The sequence below is a fragment of the Benincasa hispida genome, chromosome 11 (genome assembly GCF_027475165.1).
Source record: "Benincasa hispida cultivar pf3 chromosome 11, pf3_genome.v1.1, whole genome shotgun sequence".
NCBI lineage: Eukaryota > Viridiplantae > Streptophyta > Magnoliopsida > Cucurbitales > Cucurbitaceae > Benincasa > Benincasa hispida.
The window spans coordinates 62,492,472-62,512,540 of record NC_143488.1 but is presented as its reverse complement, the minus strand read 5'-3'; the positions used below and the strand labels follow the sequence as shown (position 1 = coordinate 62,512,540).

At 28.3% G+C, this 20,069-nt stretch overlaps 1 protein-coding gene across 1 annotated transcript; it reads right to left on the bottom strand.

The window, feature by feature from the left end:
- Positions 1-18,340: 18,340 nt before the first annotated feature.
- LOC150032793 (uncharacterized) lies at positions 18,341-19,015 on the bottom strand. Its single transcript, XM_090307021.1, has one exon. It carries the CDS (start codon positions 19,013-19,015, stop codon positions 18,341-18,343), a length of 675 nt encoding a protein of 224 aa, XP_090163147.1.
- Between the last annotated feature and the right edge of the window lie 1,054 nt (positions 19,016-20,069).

The following is a 20,069-nucleotide window of genomic DNA, read 5'->3' as shown; positions in this document are numbered from 1 at the left end:
TATATGGAGTGAAATAAATCTGGAGGGACCAACCAAAAACGTCATATAAAAAGGGAATAGTGTTGGAGATGCCGTTTTTGTAGCTTTTGTTTCCCATTGGGTATTTGGTAAGGGGGCCATATTTTTGAAGCATTGGACTTTGGCAAAAGAAAAAGATGACCAAACGCCACTATTCCGACCAGAAAATACACCCAGCCGAAAAAATTGAGTTATTTTTCATTCAATCACTATTCTTTTCTTCGACTCTTCTGCCGACTTTCTGATTTAAGTTTTCAACTTGTTACCGGTAATTTCGAACGGATAAAAGGTTAAATGTAAAAATTGGACTAAGAAAATTATCTAATCTTAAAGAACAGACACGAGAGAGTTCTTATGAAGGAGAGGGAAAAGGATTTGAGTCCACCAAAGCCTGCAGACCAAGGTTGAGGCCAGAAAGGCCTTCATGGCCATAAGCCCGCCTCGTCAGGTCGAGGCCCATCCCATAAAGTAAGGTGGATCCGGTTCGACCCTCTTAATTGAAATATTTGTATCGATCCGATTTAAGTTTCGAGTGTTTGGTTTCAAAATAGGAAAATGAAAGACAATTTCTAATCTAAAAAGGATAAGGAAGACCTTTAAATTTAATTATAAATAGAGGATGACAGCTCTACAGAAGGTAAGTTCAAACTAAATACTAATTTAAACATCGGAGTGTGTGGTAAATATCACATTGGTATATTATTATTATTTATTGTTTTGTAGGTAACCTTTTCTCCAAAATAAAATTTACCGTTGGTGGCATGTGACAGTCAGGTGAAATCACTTAGATCGGATTTTGTCATCAACACAATCATTTTAACACTATTTATTATTATCTTTTGTTTAAATTTGTGTGATTTTAATTATCACGTTCAAATTACTTTGATGTCTTTAATAATTCAAAAATCCATTTGGTTGCATGAAGACAGCATGTTTGGTTTGAACACAACAATTTTGTTTAATCATTTTAAAATGATAATTCTCAAACACGTCCTTAATAATTTCTCAAACACATACTTATTAAAATGTCAATCGAGCAATTACTTATTTAAGTTTATTTTACTCTTCCTTCCATTTTTGGGTTGACTAAAATAAAAATTATTTAGAAATGTGTATTTCAGGGGAAACCTTAAAAAGATGGCAATATTTCATAATTGATATTATATTGTTATTGAATTTCTAATCGAACAATTATTTTTGCAAGTGCGATATCCTTTTCAACCAATTAGAACTAAAATAAATATTTTAAAGCGTTTTCTTTATTTTTGGCATTGTAAAGATTTATAAATGAAAATGAAAATGAAAATGAAAATAGGACAAAAATTAAAATGAAAATGAAAATAAATACACAAATTTAGAGCTGAAAATAGAATGTTTCGAAAAGTTTAAGTACTTTAAATCTGACATGTATTTTGAAATTTTATTTCTTTTTACTGTTGGTGTTCAGTTTTGAAATTGTCAAATACAAAAATGTGTTTTTTGCATTCTCTATTTTGCCTTCCAACCCCATCACTGATATTCGATAGAATGGTATCCCCTTTTCTTAACAACATTCTTCTCTCTCCCTCTACATTTCTCTCATTTTGAAAAAGATATGTCAGGATAGTAAGTACATCCGAATATTTTTATTAAGTAGACATATTCTTAACATCTTGATTATCTTCCATAGAAATATACATTAAACATAAATGAAAGAGGATACAAATAGTCCATCAGAACTAGAGCTAAGCCCAGAAGAAGAAGAAGAAGGAAGAGATAGATTAGATATTACAAAAAGAATTAAGATTGATGGCTATCATTGTAGTCATAGTTATAATTATAATGATCCTAACATTGTCAAACAAAGCTTAATTCAATAACAATTAATATGACCATCTTTCTTAAAAGTCGAAGATGAGTCAAAAGAGCAGCCACCAATAAGTTTACTTCATATATTTCCATTCTTTATAATGGAATTAATCATTTATTTGTTGACCTGTGAAATAAACCCTAATGTATATAAAATGTTTTTGGCACCGAACCGAAGGAGGAACCCTAAATTAGTGGGAAAGGAGAAGTTAGACCATCAATTTGTAGGCGGAAATGGTGCGCATGGTCAACTATGAAAATATAACGAATATTATGGATAATATGTTGAAATGGGCAATTTTAAATATATATTGTCACCATCATAAAAATTTAACAACTATTTTTTTCCCGAACCATGCACCCACATGTTAAATGAGCTAAAGCACCCAGTTTTGAATATATATTATCCTACAGAATCCTCCTTCGGTCTGAAGAGAACTTCGTGTTAGAACATGGAATTAAAGAAAAAAAAAAAGTGTTAAAAGATTTTAACAAACAATGAATCATACTACTGACCTAAACCCTAATCTAATAAGTACCAACTTTTGAATCAAATCCTTCTCATTATTATTAATTTTTTAAAGATTAAAATATTGATTTCGAAATTTCAATTCTACAAATATACAAATAAAAAAATGGATGAAGATATTAATAAAATATTGATATTGTCAAAAATAGTCTTCTCAATTTTTCATTTGATCTCGATCCATCTCATCTGAGATCAACCACTGAGATTTATATAAAAAATTTAACTTTAACTAACTTATCTATTGTTTTAAATTTATAGGTGAAATTTTGGGCAGTTGACAATGAGATTTTATCAATATTTAGGTGTTATTTTTTCAAATTTTGTATCAAATCTTACCTAATTTTCAAATCTTTTAGTCCAAAGATCAAATTTTACCAAAAAAAAATATTGAGTAAGATTTCGAATATATAAAGAATTTCAATGTTATCTCAGGATTAATACCTATATATTTGGGCTTTTTCGGTAAATTGTATATTGAGATTCTTTATATATATATATATTTTACAAAATTTGGTCTTTTACAAAATTTAAAAATCAACGTCATGCACATGAGATCGATCTAAAAAATCATAGTTAGTAAATTATTTGAAAATTTGAAAATTTGAAAATTCATATAATTGTTGGAATAGAAATTATAGTAAAGATCTGAAAGATTATATCAAAATTTGATATAATATTTGGTAAAAATTTTGAATTTGGAGAAAACTTGAAAAGATAAAGGATTTAACATAAGATTTAATACGATTGAAAAAGTTCAAAACAATTGATAACATAGAAAAAGTTAAACTTTTATGTAAATCTGGATAGTCATTCTTAATCGAGATAGATTGAGAAAAACTAATTTAACGGGTTTTAAAAAATGATACTAGTAGAAGTTAGAGGAAGATATTTGCAATCATTTCCTATTATTTTCATTGATTGATTTTAGAAAAAAGAATGGGTTCACTTCAAATAACATTAAAAAAAAAAAAAAAAAGAAGATAAATAAATAAAAAAAGAAAAGAAAAGAAGAAGAAAAATCCACCATTCATTATTTCGAAGTTGCTAATGATGATTGGTGAAGTCTATATAACGAAAATCTGAAGGCAGTCACCTTTGAAAATATACAATTGAAATAATAGCCTTTTTAATAATGAAATTTTATACATTTAAATACAAGAAAATTAAAATGAGAACAAAATCTTCTCCATCATTAAAAGTTTGAACTTAGTAGGATCCTTTAATGCAATTAGATTTACCTATGGTATGCAAATTAGGCATGTTTGATAACATTTTTGTGTCCCGCTTTCTGTTTTCTTTTTTTGTTCTTGGTCAAATTCACAAAACAAAAGCAAACTTTTAAAAGTTAATTTTTAAATTTTTAAAATTTTGGCTTGATTTTTTAATCCATTGGTAAAACATAGACAATAAAGTAAGAAATTTATAAGTAAAAATAATGTCTATAGGTTTAATTTTCAAAAAACAAAAAAAAAAACCAATGGTTACCAAACGGGGCTTTAATAACTATTTATTGTTTTGTTGTTTCTTGTATTTTTTCCATCACATTTCTCTTATTTTTTTTCCTTATCACCGTCGCCGCCCACCACTTGTGACCATCGCCGTCCTCGTTGTCCAACTCTGGACACCCCCACTGGCGGCCACCTTCGACAACGACTACCTTAGATGATCAATTTTAGCGATCATTATTTTAAATTATTAGTTCATGATATTTTATAATCATCCTTTATAATAATTTGATAAAACAATATTAGTATATAACAAATCAAACAAATTTAAATATAAAAATATAAAATACTTTTGAGGGAGAGTTATCAAACACGTGAGAGTTTTTATTTTAAATCATTTTTATTGAAATTATTTAAATAAAAATGACTCTTTGAAAACATTTTTTTTAAGTCAATTCAAACAAATTCTGAATGCCATAGTTATAAAATATTAAAGTAAAGTTAAATTAATGTTTTAGTAAATAAAATTTATATATTATAAAATTAAAACATGTTTCAAATGTACAAAAAAAAAAATTCAAAATTAATATAATATATAAACATGCATATCAGGAAATTTGAAATTTGAAAGTAAAAAAAATATTTAAATATATCTATTGAAAATTAAAATAATATATAAATTTAAATATTGGAAATTTTAAAATTAAAAATTTAAACTAATATATAAATATAAAAAAAAATTAAGAAATGAAAAGAAAAAAATTAACAAACAGAATTAAAAAAAAAAAAAAAAAACAAAACAGAAAAAAATAGTGATTCAAACCCACAGCCTATGAAGAAAGTCATTCGCACATGGCACCATCAACACAGCCTAGGTAGGTCTTGATTAATTTTGTGAAACAGTTTTTATTACTTTAGAAACAAAACATGGAGAAATTACTTTGGGTTGGTTTTGTAGTTTTTTAAATTAAAACATATTTTTTAAATTATAGAGACGAATTGGAAACTGTTATCAAATAAATCTATTTTCTTAAAAAATAAAAAATATAAATATAAATATTATCAAACGTGTCCGAAAAATAAAAACATAAATATTATCAAACGTGTTCTTTGCAATTTTAAATCATTTGAATCGGCCTAATTATAACTTTTCTTCCTCAAAATTCTTCTTTCTTCGTTGGAATTAAATTTGAACCAAATTAATCAAGTCAACTGATACGGAAACATCAGTTGGTTTTATCAATTTAAATATTTTCAAAGGATAGTTTTTCATAAAAAAATTTATTTGAAATCATTAACAACACAAGTACACGTACTTTTTCAAATATAGCATATCGTTTAAAATGTTTATAAATAAGACACACAATTCAAATTAGATCGTTTAATAAGTTTACAAATATGGCAAAGTTCAAATTAAACTCAAATACTTGTAGTGTAAAATAAAACATAATAAGAGAAATTCACACCTATGCTATATTTGAAGGAAAAAAAACATGAAAAGTTTAAGTTGTGAGATTTGATTAAGAAAAGAATAATACATATTAAATTCATACTACTAATACTACTTTACTACTATCCTATAAATTACAAATACGGATACAGATACGAGATATGGATATAATAAGATATGACGATACGTCAATTTATAAAAAACTAAAATACTGATACGTTGAAGATACGTTTTTCTTTTCTTAAAAAATCTAGGATATAGATAAACTTAGCATACAAGTTAATGATAATAATACAAAACACAGTAAAAGCACGATAGTACAATATAAAAAAACAATATCGATGTTGAAGAAAAATAGTCAATAAAACACAATAGAAAAATAACTCGTATTGATTAGAGAAGAAGAAGAAGATTAGAGGGAGAAGTATGAAGATAAACAAAGAACTTATTCGTTGAATTGTTGAAGATATTGAAGTGAGTTATATTTTGGTGGATTTTGGGGACTCAAATGTGAAGATGAAGATTAGATATTCTAAGTTTTGGTATTTTATTTTTCTTTTCCTTTTAGTTTTGGTCTTAAGTGAGCTTTTTATATGCTACTTAGTTTTAAATTGGGAAAGATTAAATGAATTGCTTATATATATATTTTAAAAAAAGATAAGCATAAAAATAAATATGTCAAATCGCGTGTCAGATATGTATCCAAAAAGTATATGAAAGTATCGATATCTGATACAGATTTTTTGTCTCACATGAATATCTATACCTCATAGTAACTAGTAATAATAGTAAGAATAAAACCTTGTCCACAAATTTCAACACACCATAATACAAAATACTTGATAAATAGCTCAAAGCAATTTAACTGAGCACCAATACTATTCATTTTTAAGTTTTTTGTTTAATTCAATAAACCAGACGCGTCTGCTTCAATTTCACTTGTCACTTGTATCGCATAATATAGAAAGACTACCAAGTGCATGCTCAACTAAAATTTATGCACTAACGAGAAACTATTTATTAGGTTTGCAGTACCTCTCTTGGTGAGTGAAGTTTATGGAGTGACATGTGTATTCCAAAAAATTTTTGATCTTTTGTTTTTGGGGGTGCACTAATGTTCAAACCAGTCATGGTTAATGATTATTATAGTTAGTGAATTATAATAGTCTGTTTATGATGCAGTAATATAGATTATATTAGTTTGTGTTATCAGGTGAAATTGTTTTAGTTCGGGTTCAAATTTTTTTCTACTTTTTTTTATTCTAAAAGTGATGGTAACTTAATTATCATATTTTTCCAACCACATAATTTAATCGACTTATTCCTTAATTTGTGCATAATTCAACGGATTAAAACATATCTTTTGTAATCAAGTGAGAAAAAAATTAGGACACTATATTTTATACTATTATTAAATGGGTAATTGCAAATATAACAACCAAACCCAAAGTATTATCATATATAGCACAATGCAAATACAAAATAATTTGTAAATATAATAATTTAAATAAACTCTTGAAGTCTACCGCTGATGGACTCTATCGCTAATAGACGTATATTAACATTTTTATATTTACAAATCTTTAAAAATATTATTTTACGCTTAAGTTATTAGTATTAAAAGTGCTGTATAATGTAATTACCTATAAATTTAGACACCAAAGCATACAAATGTAGAAGTTTCTACCTAAATGGACTAACATAAGACCCAATATTACATAAATGTTAAAAAGTTCCAATATTTACAAATCCTTCTGACAAGAAATAATTAGGGAATTTTCTTTTATATAAAGCTCAATTACTATGATAACCTTCCAATATTGTGCTCCTTATTAATTAAAAAATAATACTAAAAATTCTGAAAAAGAGTTTGTTTTCCATGAAATAACCTCCATTTATGCAATTAATGCTGCCCGAAAATCCAAAGAATGTGAAAAATAGAAAAAAAAAATTCAAGTATGCAATTGATGGTTTTAAAATAAATATTGAAAAGAAAATAATGTGTAAAAACAATAAATCTGGAAAAAAATTATGTTGAACTTTTCAAAAAAATGAAAACAAAAAGGAAAAAAAAATCCATGTACAATAATTTTTTTTTATTGTTTTTATTTATTTTTTAAAAAGTAAAATACAAAATTTAACAAAAAAAAAATGAGAATCTTGTAATCTTTTCATTGATAATTAAAATCTCAATAATGTGTCTGAAAATTGCCAACTAAAATTAAAATAAAAAAGCCCATTAGATTATTCAAAAAGAAATCTATTAGATAAAAAATTGAAAATTTAAAGATGTTTTAAATGCTTTTGATAGTTTATTAGAGACTGTTAGCCACGATTAATATAAAAACTAATACAAAAATCGAGAATTAAAACATGTAATTTAAACAGCTACTTTTTCATTAATTAGATGAAATTGCAATTTTCACATGGCAGACATAAATTTAACTATATATATATATATACTTAATTAGTGTGGAGAAGAAAGCCTTTGTTTTTCATTATGGCCACACAAGATCTTTCCATTTTGATATCAAATCATTCAACAAACACAAAACACAGGATGAAACCTGTATGTGTCAACTCTAATCCACCACTAACATCACATTTCATTTCCTTTTATCTATCTTCTTCTTCCAGTTTCTTTATAGATACATTAATGGGACCATATTTGTTTCAATTTCTTCATCTTATTATTTTATATTTGCCTCCCACCAATATTATTTTCATTTTCTTTTCAATCATTAGAGGACTTGTAGAGAATTCATATTTACAAATATACCATTTTTAATAATTTAGCACCAATAAATTTATAAAGGTAAATTAGTCACACAAATAGAATGCCAATCAATATTAGATATCTATAACTAATATATATCTACTATTCATATATAAATAGATATCTATTATTGATAGACGAATGGGTTGTGTTTGTTTTGATATATTAAGTGAACACCCACTAATTTTATAAATTAGGAATTAAGAATACTTTTACTATAAATGGATTACAAATAGTCTTTGTCGACACACATCTTTTTGTTTCATATATATCAAAGTTGAAATATATGGAAAAAAAGTTTAAATTTATTATAAGTTGAGTGTTGTGATAGAAGTCATAACAAAGAAATTTAAGGCATGTGAATTTAATGTCTCTAGTTTCATCTTTATAGGTAGCTTTGAAGGGGTGACTGTCTATGAATTGTGAATCAAATCATATCAGAAAGAGAAAAATAAAGTATATCATATTAAAAGAAGGGAAGGAAAAAACAAAACAAAACAAAAAACTCAAGTAAAGGCCATTTTCCCAAGTTGAGTGGGAGATCCATTTCAGTCACAATCCCCAACTTATTATTCTTGATTAATTAGAATCTGTGCGATGAGATATCAAGTTGGCAAATATTACTATTGTTATTCATTGAATTAACTCCAAAATGATTTTATAAAAAGAAAAGAAAAGAAAAAAAAAACAATATGAAGAAGTTTCGTTTTCAAAAATAAAAATCTAGAGAATCCGTTGAGCTTTGTGTACAAGTTTGAGAGGTAAGGAGTTAATGGGGAGAGAATTTCAAATATTTTGGTAATAATGAAGTATGAAACATGTGGTTGGATTTTTGTTGTTAAAATTTAGGGTTTGTATGCTTTTTTGCTGATTCTAACTTTACAGTTCATTGAAAATGAAACAACACTTTCAAAGCTTTACTATTACTGAATTGGTGAATTTATTCCCTCATTTTTTTTTCTCTTATAATTAAAATCAAATTTTTTCTAATAGTCATACTCATTGACATTTATCTACCCACATATATACAGTGCATGGTAATTCTTTTTCATCTTTGTGATTTAATTAAGGTACTTTTTATCCACATCGAAAGTTATATTTTTGTTATTTGTCATATATTTGCAAATCTATAACACTGTTCAGAATATGTGCGAAATATGATATATATTTATTTTAAAGCACCTATTTTGACATTACATACTAATAAAAGTTATTCTATCATTAATATACTATTTTTACATCTATCAATATTATACATCTATAACCCATAAATGGATGGATAGAAGATGGAAAGATGTCAATAGTTCTTTTTAACTTTTAAATATGTTAATCGGTAAGACTTAGAATTATATCATATTTGTAAGGATATTTGTAATAAACAGTAAAATAAGGAAAAAAAAAATCTAAAAATATATCATCTCTTTCAAATATTTGTAAATATGGAAGTATTGACTAGTCAACTTTTGATTTATTTTTTTTCTAATTTTCAATTTCGTCCTCTTTTATCTTGCCTTGTATACTTTTTTTTAATCTTTTTATTTATTTTTCTTTTCTTTGGTTTTTTTCTTTTTTTCTTTTTTTGTTTTCTTTCCTTTCTTTAGTTTATGTTTCTTCCTTTTTTTAATTTTCTTTTCTTTCTCCAATTTTTGTTTGTTTCTTTTCCTTTCCTTTTATTTTCTTTCTTTTATCCGGTTTTTGCTTCGTCTTTTTATTTATTTATTTATTTTTGTTTTCTTTCCTTTCCTTATTCCCTTTCTTTTTTTCTTTTTATGATTTTCTTTCCTTTCCTCGTTTTTGCTCATTCTTTTTCTTTATTTTCTATTTTTCATTTTCTTTTCTTTATCCGATTTTTGCTTCTTTCCTTCTTCTTTTTTTTTTTGTTTTCTTTTCTTTCTCTGGTTTTTGCTTCTTCATTTTTTTTCTAAAAAAATCTCTCATTTCTCCGACTTTTTTTTCTTTTTTCTTTAAAATTTTCTTTCATTTCTTCAGTTTTTGCTTCTTCTCTCTCTTTTTTTCAAAAAAAAAAAAAAAAAAAAAATTATTTTCTTTATCCAATGTTTGCTTCTTCCCTTTTTTTTATAAGAATTATGAGGCTAAGTTTCATACCCAAGACTTGAAAGTACCAAATTCGTAAGTGACTTAACACCAACAAATCAATCATCAAGTTTGATTATTATAACGAAATATTAAATATAAATAGCAAATGAAAGTCTACCAGTGATAACCAATAATATTTTCTATCATTGATAACTCAATCTTTGATGATTTTTTCACAGTTACTAGTCACTTATAGAAGTCTATCATTGATAGCCAACTTAGTGAGTTTAATTGATAAAGTTGAATGTCGAACTAAAGTGTAAATGGAATGCCTATAATTTATCAGTAATAATATGTTTATCAGTGATAGAACTATCAACAATGACATGTTATTTGATAGTAAAAAAGAATGACAGAAGTTATCTCTAATAGCGTATTATCAATGATAAAAATTATCATTGATAACTATGATATCAGTGATAGAACTTAGGTGATATTCATATATCGATGATATCAATGATATAAAAGTCAATTCCATTTGATGGAAGTCTATCATTGATAGCCACTGCTAAAAGCTATTAGTGATAGCCACTGATTGAAGCTAACAGTGATAGTCATAGCTATCAGTGTTATCTGTATATCAGTGATATGACTTAGGTGTATATCAATAAAATGAATGATATTAATGATGTTGGTGATATGACTTAGGTAAATATTAGAGATAGTCACTTATAGAGCTCTTATTGATAGACTTCTATCACTTATAATTTTAAATATTAATCTTTAACATATGATAGTTTCCTTTCAAAAGTTGATAATTAATTATAAAAGTCTATCATTGATATCTACTGATGCCTTAGGTGTTAATATTAAATTTGATTCCAATGGATCAAGTGTATCAATGATAGCCATTGAAAATTGATATCAAATGAAAAGGTGATATTTCAAGTATTACTATTTTAAAGTTATATTAATATTTCTCAAATTAAAAGCTATTGCTAATAGCAGCTATCAATGATAGCAACTAATAGTAGCTATTAGTGATAGTTTTCAATTTGAGAAAACTGGAAAAAGAAGTGCGAAATGGTAGGCTACGTGTGGATTTTTTGGTCATTTACCTATATAACTATCACTGATAGCTGCTATCAGTGATATTTGACTCTAATTTTGTATTATATCCCTAATATGTTTATCCTTGTTCTACATCTTTTATTATTTTGAGTCTAATTATTATTTGTGTAACCAATCCTATTTGTAATTTTTTAAATCTAGGGGTAAAAATATATTTTTTGGGTCGAGTTCCTATGAAAATATGAATTCCAAATTTTAGGATTGATATATGATCAAGGGTTATTGCTTTTTACTAATTTTAATTTACGGCAATTCTATTGATATATATATATATATATATATATATATATATATATATATATTTTAAAGGAAATGGAAATCTCATTGAGTCTAACACAAAATATTATTTGATCGTGAGTTGGTTATTTGGAATGTGTAGCTTTATAAATAATAGAAGTTAAAGCTAAAATATCTCTTAAATTTATTTCATAATACCTCTTAAACTAATTAATTTATGTTCAAGTCGGAAAACAAAAATAGGCTGTTGTATTAGAAGTTATTTAAAATATTCGGTGTTCGATGAGATGATACTCGATGGTGATTATCAGAAGTTCTTAAAATACTCGATGCTCAATGAGATTATACTCGATGGTGATTATCAGAAGTTCTTAAAATATTCGATGCAATGCTCGATGACTCGATGAGATGATGCTCGATGGATCTAATCAGTTTGTTAAAACCCATCTCTGTGTATATATATATACTTATAATTACTTTAATAAAGTATGTGAAGATATTCACTCTTTTAAATGTCGGTTGTTAATTTGTTATTAATTTTGCTAAGATATTTGAGATATTTTCTAAAATGACAGCAAACAAATATCATTAAAGCAGGCACTTTTTGTTAAGAACTTTATAATTTTAATTGCTTTTTTTATTTTCAACAATCAAATTTCTAAAGTTTTGTTTTGTTTTTATTTTTAATTTTTTTAGAAGCTAAAGTTTTGAATTGGATCTCAGGTATTATTACGTAACAAAAATAATTGATGAGCTTTTGAGGGGAAAAAAAGCCCATGATTTGGACTAGAGCTCTTTTACAGTTTTGTCTTATTGTTTGACTCACTTGATGACTGGACTTCAATTTCTATCAAATTGGTGAGAGACAGAGAGAGAGAGAGGCCCCATGAATCAGACAGAAAGGGAAAAAATGGTGCAGTGTATTTGTCGTGTTTAAAGCTGAAAACTAAAGCTCGCTTAGTAGGAAACTTAAAACAAAAATTTGAAAACAATTGATTTTAATGAAAAAAATCGTTTTTTTTTATTTTTTATTCTTAGACATGTGTTTGGTAGTAAAAAATGAATTCTAATTAGTTTTAATATGTTTGATAATAATTTATAATTCATAAAATTAGTGATAATTACTCACTAGATATTAATTGACAACAAACTATTAATTTATTCATGAACATGTATTATGATAAAAGAATTGTACAATAAATATTTTGCAATATTATATGATTTATAATACTTTACCTAATACATATTTTAATTTTTTTAAAACATGAATTGAGTTTATAAAATGTCTCCACTTCTAATTGTTTTTATTTTTACTTAATATAATTATGTACTTTAAAATTTAAAATTCGAAATCTAGTTATAATGAAAACATAAAAATATTTTTTTTAAAGAATTTGTATGGTTTGGATCACAGAATTCAAAAATAGTTTTTAGAAACATAAAATTGAATCTAATTATCAACCAAGCAACCCTAAATTATACTGTACATGCATGTTTAATTAAAATTTACATCATTTAAAATAAAAATATCATTTTACAACGACCGTTCATGCATTTACCCTTTAATTGTCGTTCATTTTGTAAAATTGAGATTTGATATTTACAAACTTTTGAGAATTAATGCATGGATAATTTTTAAATGCAATGGTAGTGAATTATCTAAATAGATTGACTTATGGAAATTTAGAAGTTTAATTGACTCAAATTATATGTTCCACAGGATATTGATCAAACAAAATCCGAATGAGCGTGTACAAATTGATACACTTATAAAAAGTTAGTTTAAGTTGATATAACTTCCAAAATTATAGAGTATAAATTGATATTTATTCAAATTTAAAATGACAAAAGATATAAGGCATTATTACAATAATGGTGACATCCAACCTTAAAAAATACGTAAGCTTTTACTAGTGTTTCTTTTAGATCTTTTATGACAATTACAACTAAATCAAAGTGAAGTTAGCTTTTCACAATAATTGACATATCTTTCTTCTCTTGGGATCGATCGTTTCTTCATCTTCATAACATTTTTACTAAAAAAAGATATAACTGCAACTAATGCAAATGCACACCTAGGTTAAAAGGTTAAAATTTTAAATTCTCATTCACACATGCTTGAAATCATATTAAAAAGTCTATGGTTTTTCTTCTACCTAGTACCTATTCTCTCATTCCAAGAATATAGGTAATATCTATTACCACTTTAGTATGGATTCTCATTATTTAAACGTAAAGAGTGATCCGTATATTATGCAAGTGACAAATTATGTTGATTCTTACAAAACTTTAGATTGAAATCAAAAGTAGAGTGATTAGTGCTTATGTCCAAAGGAATAAAGTTATCATTCTATTGTAAAGATATATATGTGGAGGCTCTTCATTTCTCTTAATAAGAGGTATTAGAGAGTCATGATCTATATCCCATCTATGTCACACATTTATTGTGTGGACGAGTCTTAGCTAGCTAGGTCTAGATTTAGTAGGAGAAAGGTAGGGTATAATTTTTGCAAGAGTGCAAACTTTCATAATGTCTAACAAAGAGAATATACGTAGTACTAAGCAATTATTTTCGCTAATAGATTTTGGATGAAAATAAAAGCAAAATCATGAGAACTTATGTTCGTTGATGCCAATTTTTGATTGAGCGAAAACGTACCTTACCTCCACGTTACAACAACGAAAAATTTGTAATTCGAGAAAAAGAGGACTTGCAAACAAAAAAAAGGCTCCAATGTCTAAGTTAGTAAGAGAATTAAAGAATGTAGAAAAAGTCAGAAGTTTTAAGATATCTCATGTGGAGTTATAATGATGTATTTATAGATAAAGTTGACCTAGGGTGTTCTCTACGGTTTCATATCAATGAGCAATTATCTTCTTTGATATATATAAAAAAATTTGGATGAAAATAAAAGCAAAGTCATGAGAACTTATATACTGAAAATGGACACTATTATATTATTATAGAGACACGTGGAGTTTTTATGATGTCCTTAACAATCAAAATACAAAAATTTTCTTTTCATCAACTTTTTCCTCAAATATTGAAAAGATAGAATAAATATGTCAGACTTTAAACGAGCGTCTTCTTTAATTTTAAAAGCTCTTCAAATTTAAAGTTGAAGGGTCGGGGTAGTATTACGTCATCAAACTAAATTTCGATGTTACATTATCTTCTATTATATCGATTTTTTTTATGATACAAAAAGTTAGGAGATTGTATGTCTTGTTTTTTAAAAGTAAAAAGATAAAAAGTTTGCAAGGGTTTTTAAGTGCACGTGCTAAATACACTAATAATATTCATACAACTTACTCATTATTTCTATCATAATAAGTGTACTTTATTTTCCTTTAGCTATCTTTAAAATTCCTTTTTCAATAATTCATTCATCACGTATAATTATTGTCATCCTTATATAGATCTCTTATTTACTAATTAAAGATCCCCTAAACATGTAATTCATTAACCTTTTTTTTTTTTGGGAAACAAATTCATTAACTATTTAGTTGTCTATTAATCTATATACTTTGATTATAAACCAAAGTGGGAATAATTCTCTCAAAAGATTTACTTAATTTACTATTATCTCAATGTTTTGGATTTCAATAAAAGCCACGTAACTATATCCTCAAAACATATATATAAATAATGTCTCACCATTTCACTTAAATCGATGATACTAGAAAAGATATCAAGAGACAATGCAGTAAGAAAAAGAAAAGACGTATTAATGGTTGTTCTTTTTAATAATCTAAAAGGTAGACAAATCATAAAATTTGTGTAGACTAAAAGTGACTTTAGTTTTATTTATTTTGATTGTTTTAATTTTCTTTTGAGATGATAGGATATGTCGTGGGAATGGATTGAATTGTTGAACAAATACAAGCACGAGCTCAATTGTGTTATTGCCTTAATTTGCTCTCTGCCACTGAACCCATTGGGGATTCGTGTCTAAAGTCTAAAGGGGTCACTACAAAGCTTCTTTAAATCTATGAATATTTAGACTAAGACATTAGTGATAATAGCACTTGACGTACTACATGCAATGCTTTTTCTTTTTATTTTCATAAAAATTAGATTTAGTCCACATGATTTAAAAGCTAGAATTCATTCCGACAACGTAATAAAACCCTCATAATTCATAAATTACCAAAACTATATTGATGAGGGTTTTATTTAAATATATGGATTATTTATGGAGTTTTTAATAAATTATAAAAACAAAATTCTTAATATTAAATTATAGAGATTAAATTCTAATTATTTTTTTCTCATTTTTTTAAAGTTAAAATTGAAGACAAATAAAACAACATGAATTGGGAAAAAATGGTAGTTTTCTTCTCTCAAACTTTTGAATGAGTTAATAATAGCAAGTTGGCAGTTTTTGTTTTTAAAAATTATTTGATAAGTTTTAAGAATATTCAATTGAGTAAAAAAACCTAAATGTTGTTTTGAAGAAAGTGCGTACGTGTGTGTGAGAGACATCGATCACAGTAAGACATTTTATAGTACAAAAAAGATTTACATTTTTATGATTGATACTGGTTCACAATACTATTTACATTATGGTGAAGAATCATTGATTCATTAATGAAGTACAACTTTAAAATGTCTCTAAAATGTTTGTGGTCTATAGGTTGTCTCATTAGGGAATGAAGAAACCTTCCACTTATAAAAAGTTAGAAAATATAAAGAGATGGAAACTGAATCGTTTACCTCTTCTTTGTGTACGATCGAGTCACGCGGTTAAACGATGCAAGACAACCTTTTCGTTTATCTTATCGTACTAAGCGATGGAGCCTTGGATACTACGCAATAGTGGTATCACATACCTTATCGTATTAAACGATGGAGCCTCGGAAACTAAGCGTTAGTGATATCACTTACCTTATCGTCTATCTTGTCTTGCTAAGCGATGGAGCCACAAAAGCTAAGCAATAATAGTATCGTTCACCTTATTGTTTACCTTTATCATACTAAACGATAGGACGTTGGCGCTACACGATGGAGGCTGCCGTCTACCATTTCGTTGTACACGATGGACTCTATGAATGATGTATTCAATCGTTTAGCTGATCGTTGTACACGATGAAATCAATTTACTAAGCGATAGATAGAGTGATGTTGGCTTTTGACTTTTCGTACTCTGTATTGTATTGAAAAGGGGAAGCATGCCCGATTTATACACTATTCCCTATTTTAGGGTTTCAAAGAATTAAAAGAATTATGTATTGAACAACTAATAAAATGAGAACACATGATCCAATACATGAGGAAGGAGTATTTTTTTGTTATCACAAATCCTAACAGAAATCTTGGAGCACTAAAGGGAATAATTCTTCATGACTCTCCACAGTGACATAACAACCTTCAACTAATGTGTCTTCTTGACTCTTCCTTGGTTGCTGATGTGGCATTTTCTCTAACACCCCCCTCAAACTTGTGGGGAGTTCAACTATCCCAAGTTTGGACCTAAGTTGAAGAATTGAGAGTGTGTCAATGGTTTTGTGAGGCAGTCAACTAGCTGATCCGATGATAAGGAACATATCAAATTTCAAGTTTCCTTTAGAGGACTAGATCTCTGACAAAGTGAACATCGATTTCAATGTGTTGGGCAACAAATGGAAGTGTTTAAATGCCTGTAGTGTATCAGACTTCTGTTTAAGTGGATATACCCAGAGATATCTATTGTAATCATCAATAAACGATATGTAATATCTATATCCTTCAGTGGAGTTTGTAAAGGCTGGACCCCATACATCTGAGTGTATTAAATCAAATTTGTGTTGTGCACGAGTCAAATAATTAGGAAAGGGTAGGGAATGGGCTTTACCAAGATAGCAAGGTTTACAAAACTTAATCTCTTCATTCAGCTTAGTAGGAAGATTACAAGTTTTCAATATATTCTCCAAAATTCGAAGAGAAGGATGACCTAGTCTCCTATGCCACAACCCTTTAGATTCTACTAAGTTTTGCTCCACTTTTGGATAGAACAAAGACTGTAGAATTGTTATTTTTATTCATTGGATTGAGAAAACAGCTTGCCTCTTTGATATTTACATCAACTGGAATCACCTCTGCTTCATTTAGCCGTCTTTAAGAGTTCCTTTCATCAGTACTTGTCCCGAACATTTGTCCTTAACAACACAACAATCATTATAGAACTCAACAAAAATATCATTATCTTGAACTAGTTTTGATATGCTAACCAGATTCTTCGCAATATTTGGCACACATTGTATGTTTTTTAGATTCAGATTGCACCTAGAGGAACTTAAAGATGCATTTCCTATTAAAGATATATCTAACTGCTGTCCATTTCATACTATAATTTGTTCCTTACCTATGTACTCAGAGGGGTTTGCTATATTGTTGGGATCTTCTGTCATATGATTGATTGCTCCACTATTTGTATACCAATTGAAGTCCCCATCTGATTCAGTTTGAAGAGACAAATTGAGGTTCTGTGAGGTGACAAATGCTGAGGGATTTTCTCCATGGTTACCTTGATTTTGAGTCTGAGTATTTCCTTTACCACTGTTTTGATTTGGGACAAACTCTCGGTTGTACCTCTGGTAGCATACATCTGTAGCATGTCCATACTTGGAGCAAACCTGACATGTAGACCTATTTCCTCTGCCTCGACCTCTTCCTCTATTTCCTCCACTATTGTTGTAACCTCTGGATCCATTAAACTGTTGTTTGTTACCTCATTGTGTGTTGTTTTGTCCAGGGACCTTATATAAAGAGTTGTTCCGATTTTAAGCAACATTGGCAGAGGCATTGTGAGCAAATGCTGTGTGGATTTTGAAGTGTTCTGATGTTCCAACCTCTTCTCGAACGACAATAGTTCAGACTGCATATCCAACTAAGATATCTCTGGTTTGCTTTGAACAACGACAACCATTGGATTGTACTCCTCATCCAGTCCAAGTAGTACATGAGACACTAGGTTGTGTGTATATACTGGGCTTTCAGCTTGAGCCAGATTATCAGAGTGAAGCTTCATAAGTTTCAAATATTTAGACATCGATTTATTACCTTTGTGTGTCTGTTGAAAAACTTGGCGAAGATAGTCTTCTTCTGCCCTCGACTGAACTCCAAATAACGAGTGTATGGCATCCCATAGACTCTTTGTGCTCTTGTACCCCATCAGTTGTACGACGACTTCAGAAGTCATGAAGTTGTATAACCACCCTAATAGAAGTTGATCTGCTATAACCCATACTTCACACTGTGGGTTCAAGGACTTTACACAAGTGGAGCTCGAAGCTCCTTTTGAGGCTTGAGAGTCTGCTTCTCTAGGTTCAGCTACTGACGAAGTAGACACAATGAACATAGGAGAACATACCTTTGTTCCTGATAGATGACCTTCAAGTTTGTATCCCTTCAGGATGGGAAGAGCTAACGTCTTCCACAACATAAAATTACCTTTCTCCAACTTGGTGTTGGTTATCTGATTCAGTAGTTGATTAAGAGGAGGTGTGCTGAACTTCGACGATTCACTGGTCGCATTAAGTCTTGTGATAGTGGCGTCTGTCATGGTAGCTCTGATACCAAGTTAGAAAATATAAAGAGATGGAAACTGAATCGTTTACCTCTTTTTTGTGTACAATCGAGTCATGCGGTTAAACGATGCAAGACAACTTTGTCGTTTACCTTATTATACTAAGCGACAGAGCCTTGGATACTAAACGATAGTGGTATCACCTACCTTATCGTACTAAACGATGGAGCCTCAGAAACTAAGTATTAGTGATATCGCTTACCTTATCGTCTACCTTGTCTTGCTAAGTGATGGAGTCGCGGAAGCTAAGCGATAGTAGTATTGTTCACCTTATTGTTTACCTTTGGCGTACTAAATGATAGGACGTTGGCACTACATGATGGAGGTTATCGTCTACCCTTTTGTTGTACACGATGGACTCTAGGTGCTAAACGATTAATGATGTATTCAATCGTTTAGCTGATCGTTGACATGACAATTTACTAAGCGATAGACAGAGTGATGTTGGCTTTTGACTCTTCGTATTCTGTATTGCATTGAAAAGGGGCAACATTTATACACTGTTCCCTATTTTAGGGATTCAAAGAATTAAAAGAATTATATACCAAACAACTAATAAAATGAGGACACATGGTCCAATACATGAGGAAGGAATATTTGTTTGTTATCACCAATCCTAATAGAAATCTTGAGCACTAAATGGAATAATTCTTCATGACTCTCCACAGTGACATGACAACCTTCAGTTGATGTGTCTTCTTGACTCATTTGGTTGCTGATGTGACATTTTCTCTAACATAAGAGATTACTACGAACTTCATTAATGACGTAAATACCTTTTGACATATGAAAGATAATATATTGATGATCATCTATATACGAGTGTCTAGTTAAATTTCTTAAGCTGAATTTATACATGGAGGAAGATACATCATATGAAGCGTTTAATTTATTTTAGTTCAACTATGAAAAAGTGAAGATTGAAATTTTAAATCCACTGAATTAATGATGTATATCCAACCAATTGAATTATGCTCGAAAAATATTTGAACGGTTGGAGGCAGTACCCACCCAATTGGCCACATAAAAT

Excerpts from the sequence above, each read along its gene's own strand:
- LOC150032793 (XM_090307021.1), bottom strand. The coding sequence starts at position 19,015 with ATGACAGACGCCACTATCACAAGACTTAATGCGACCAGTGAATCGTCG.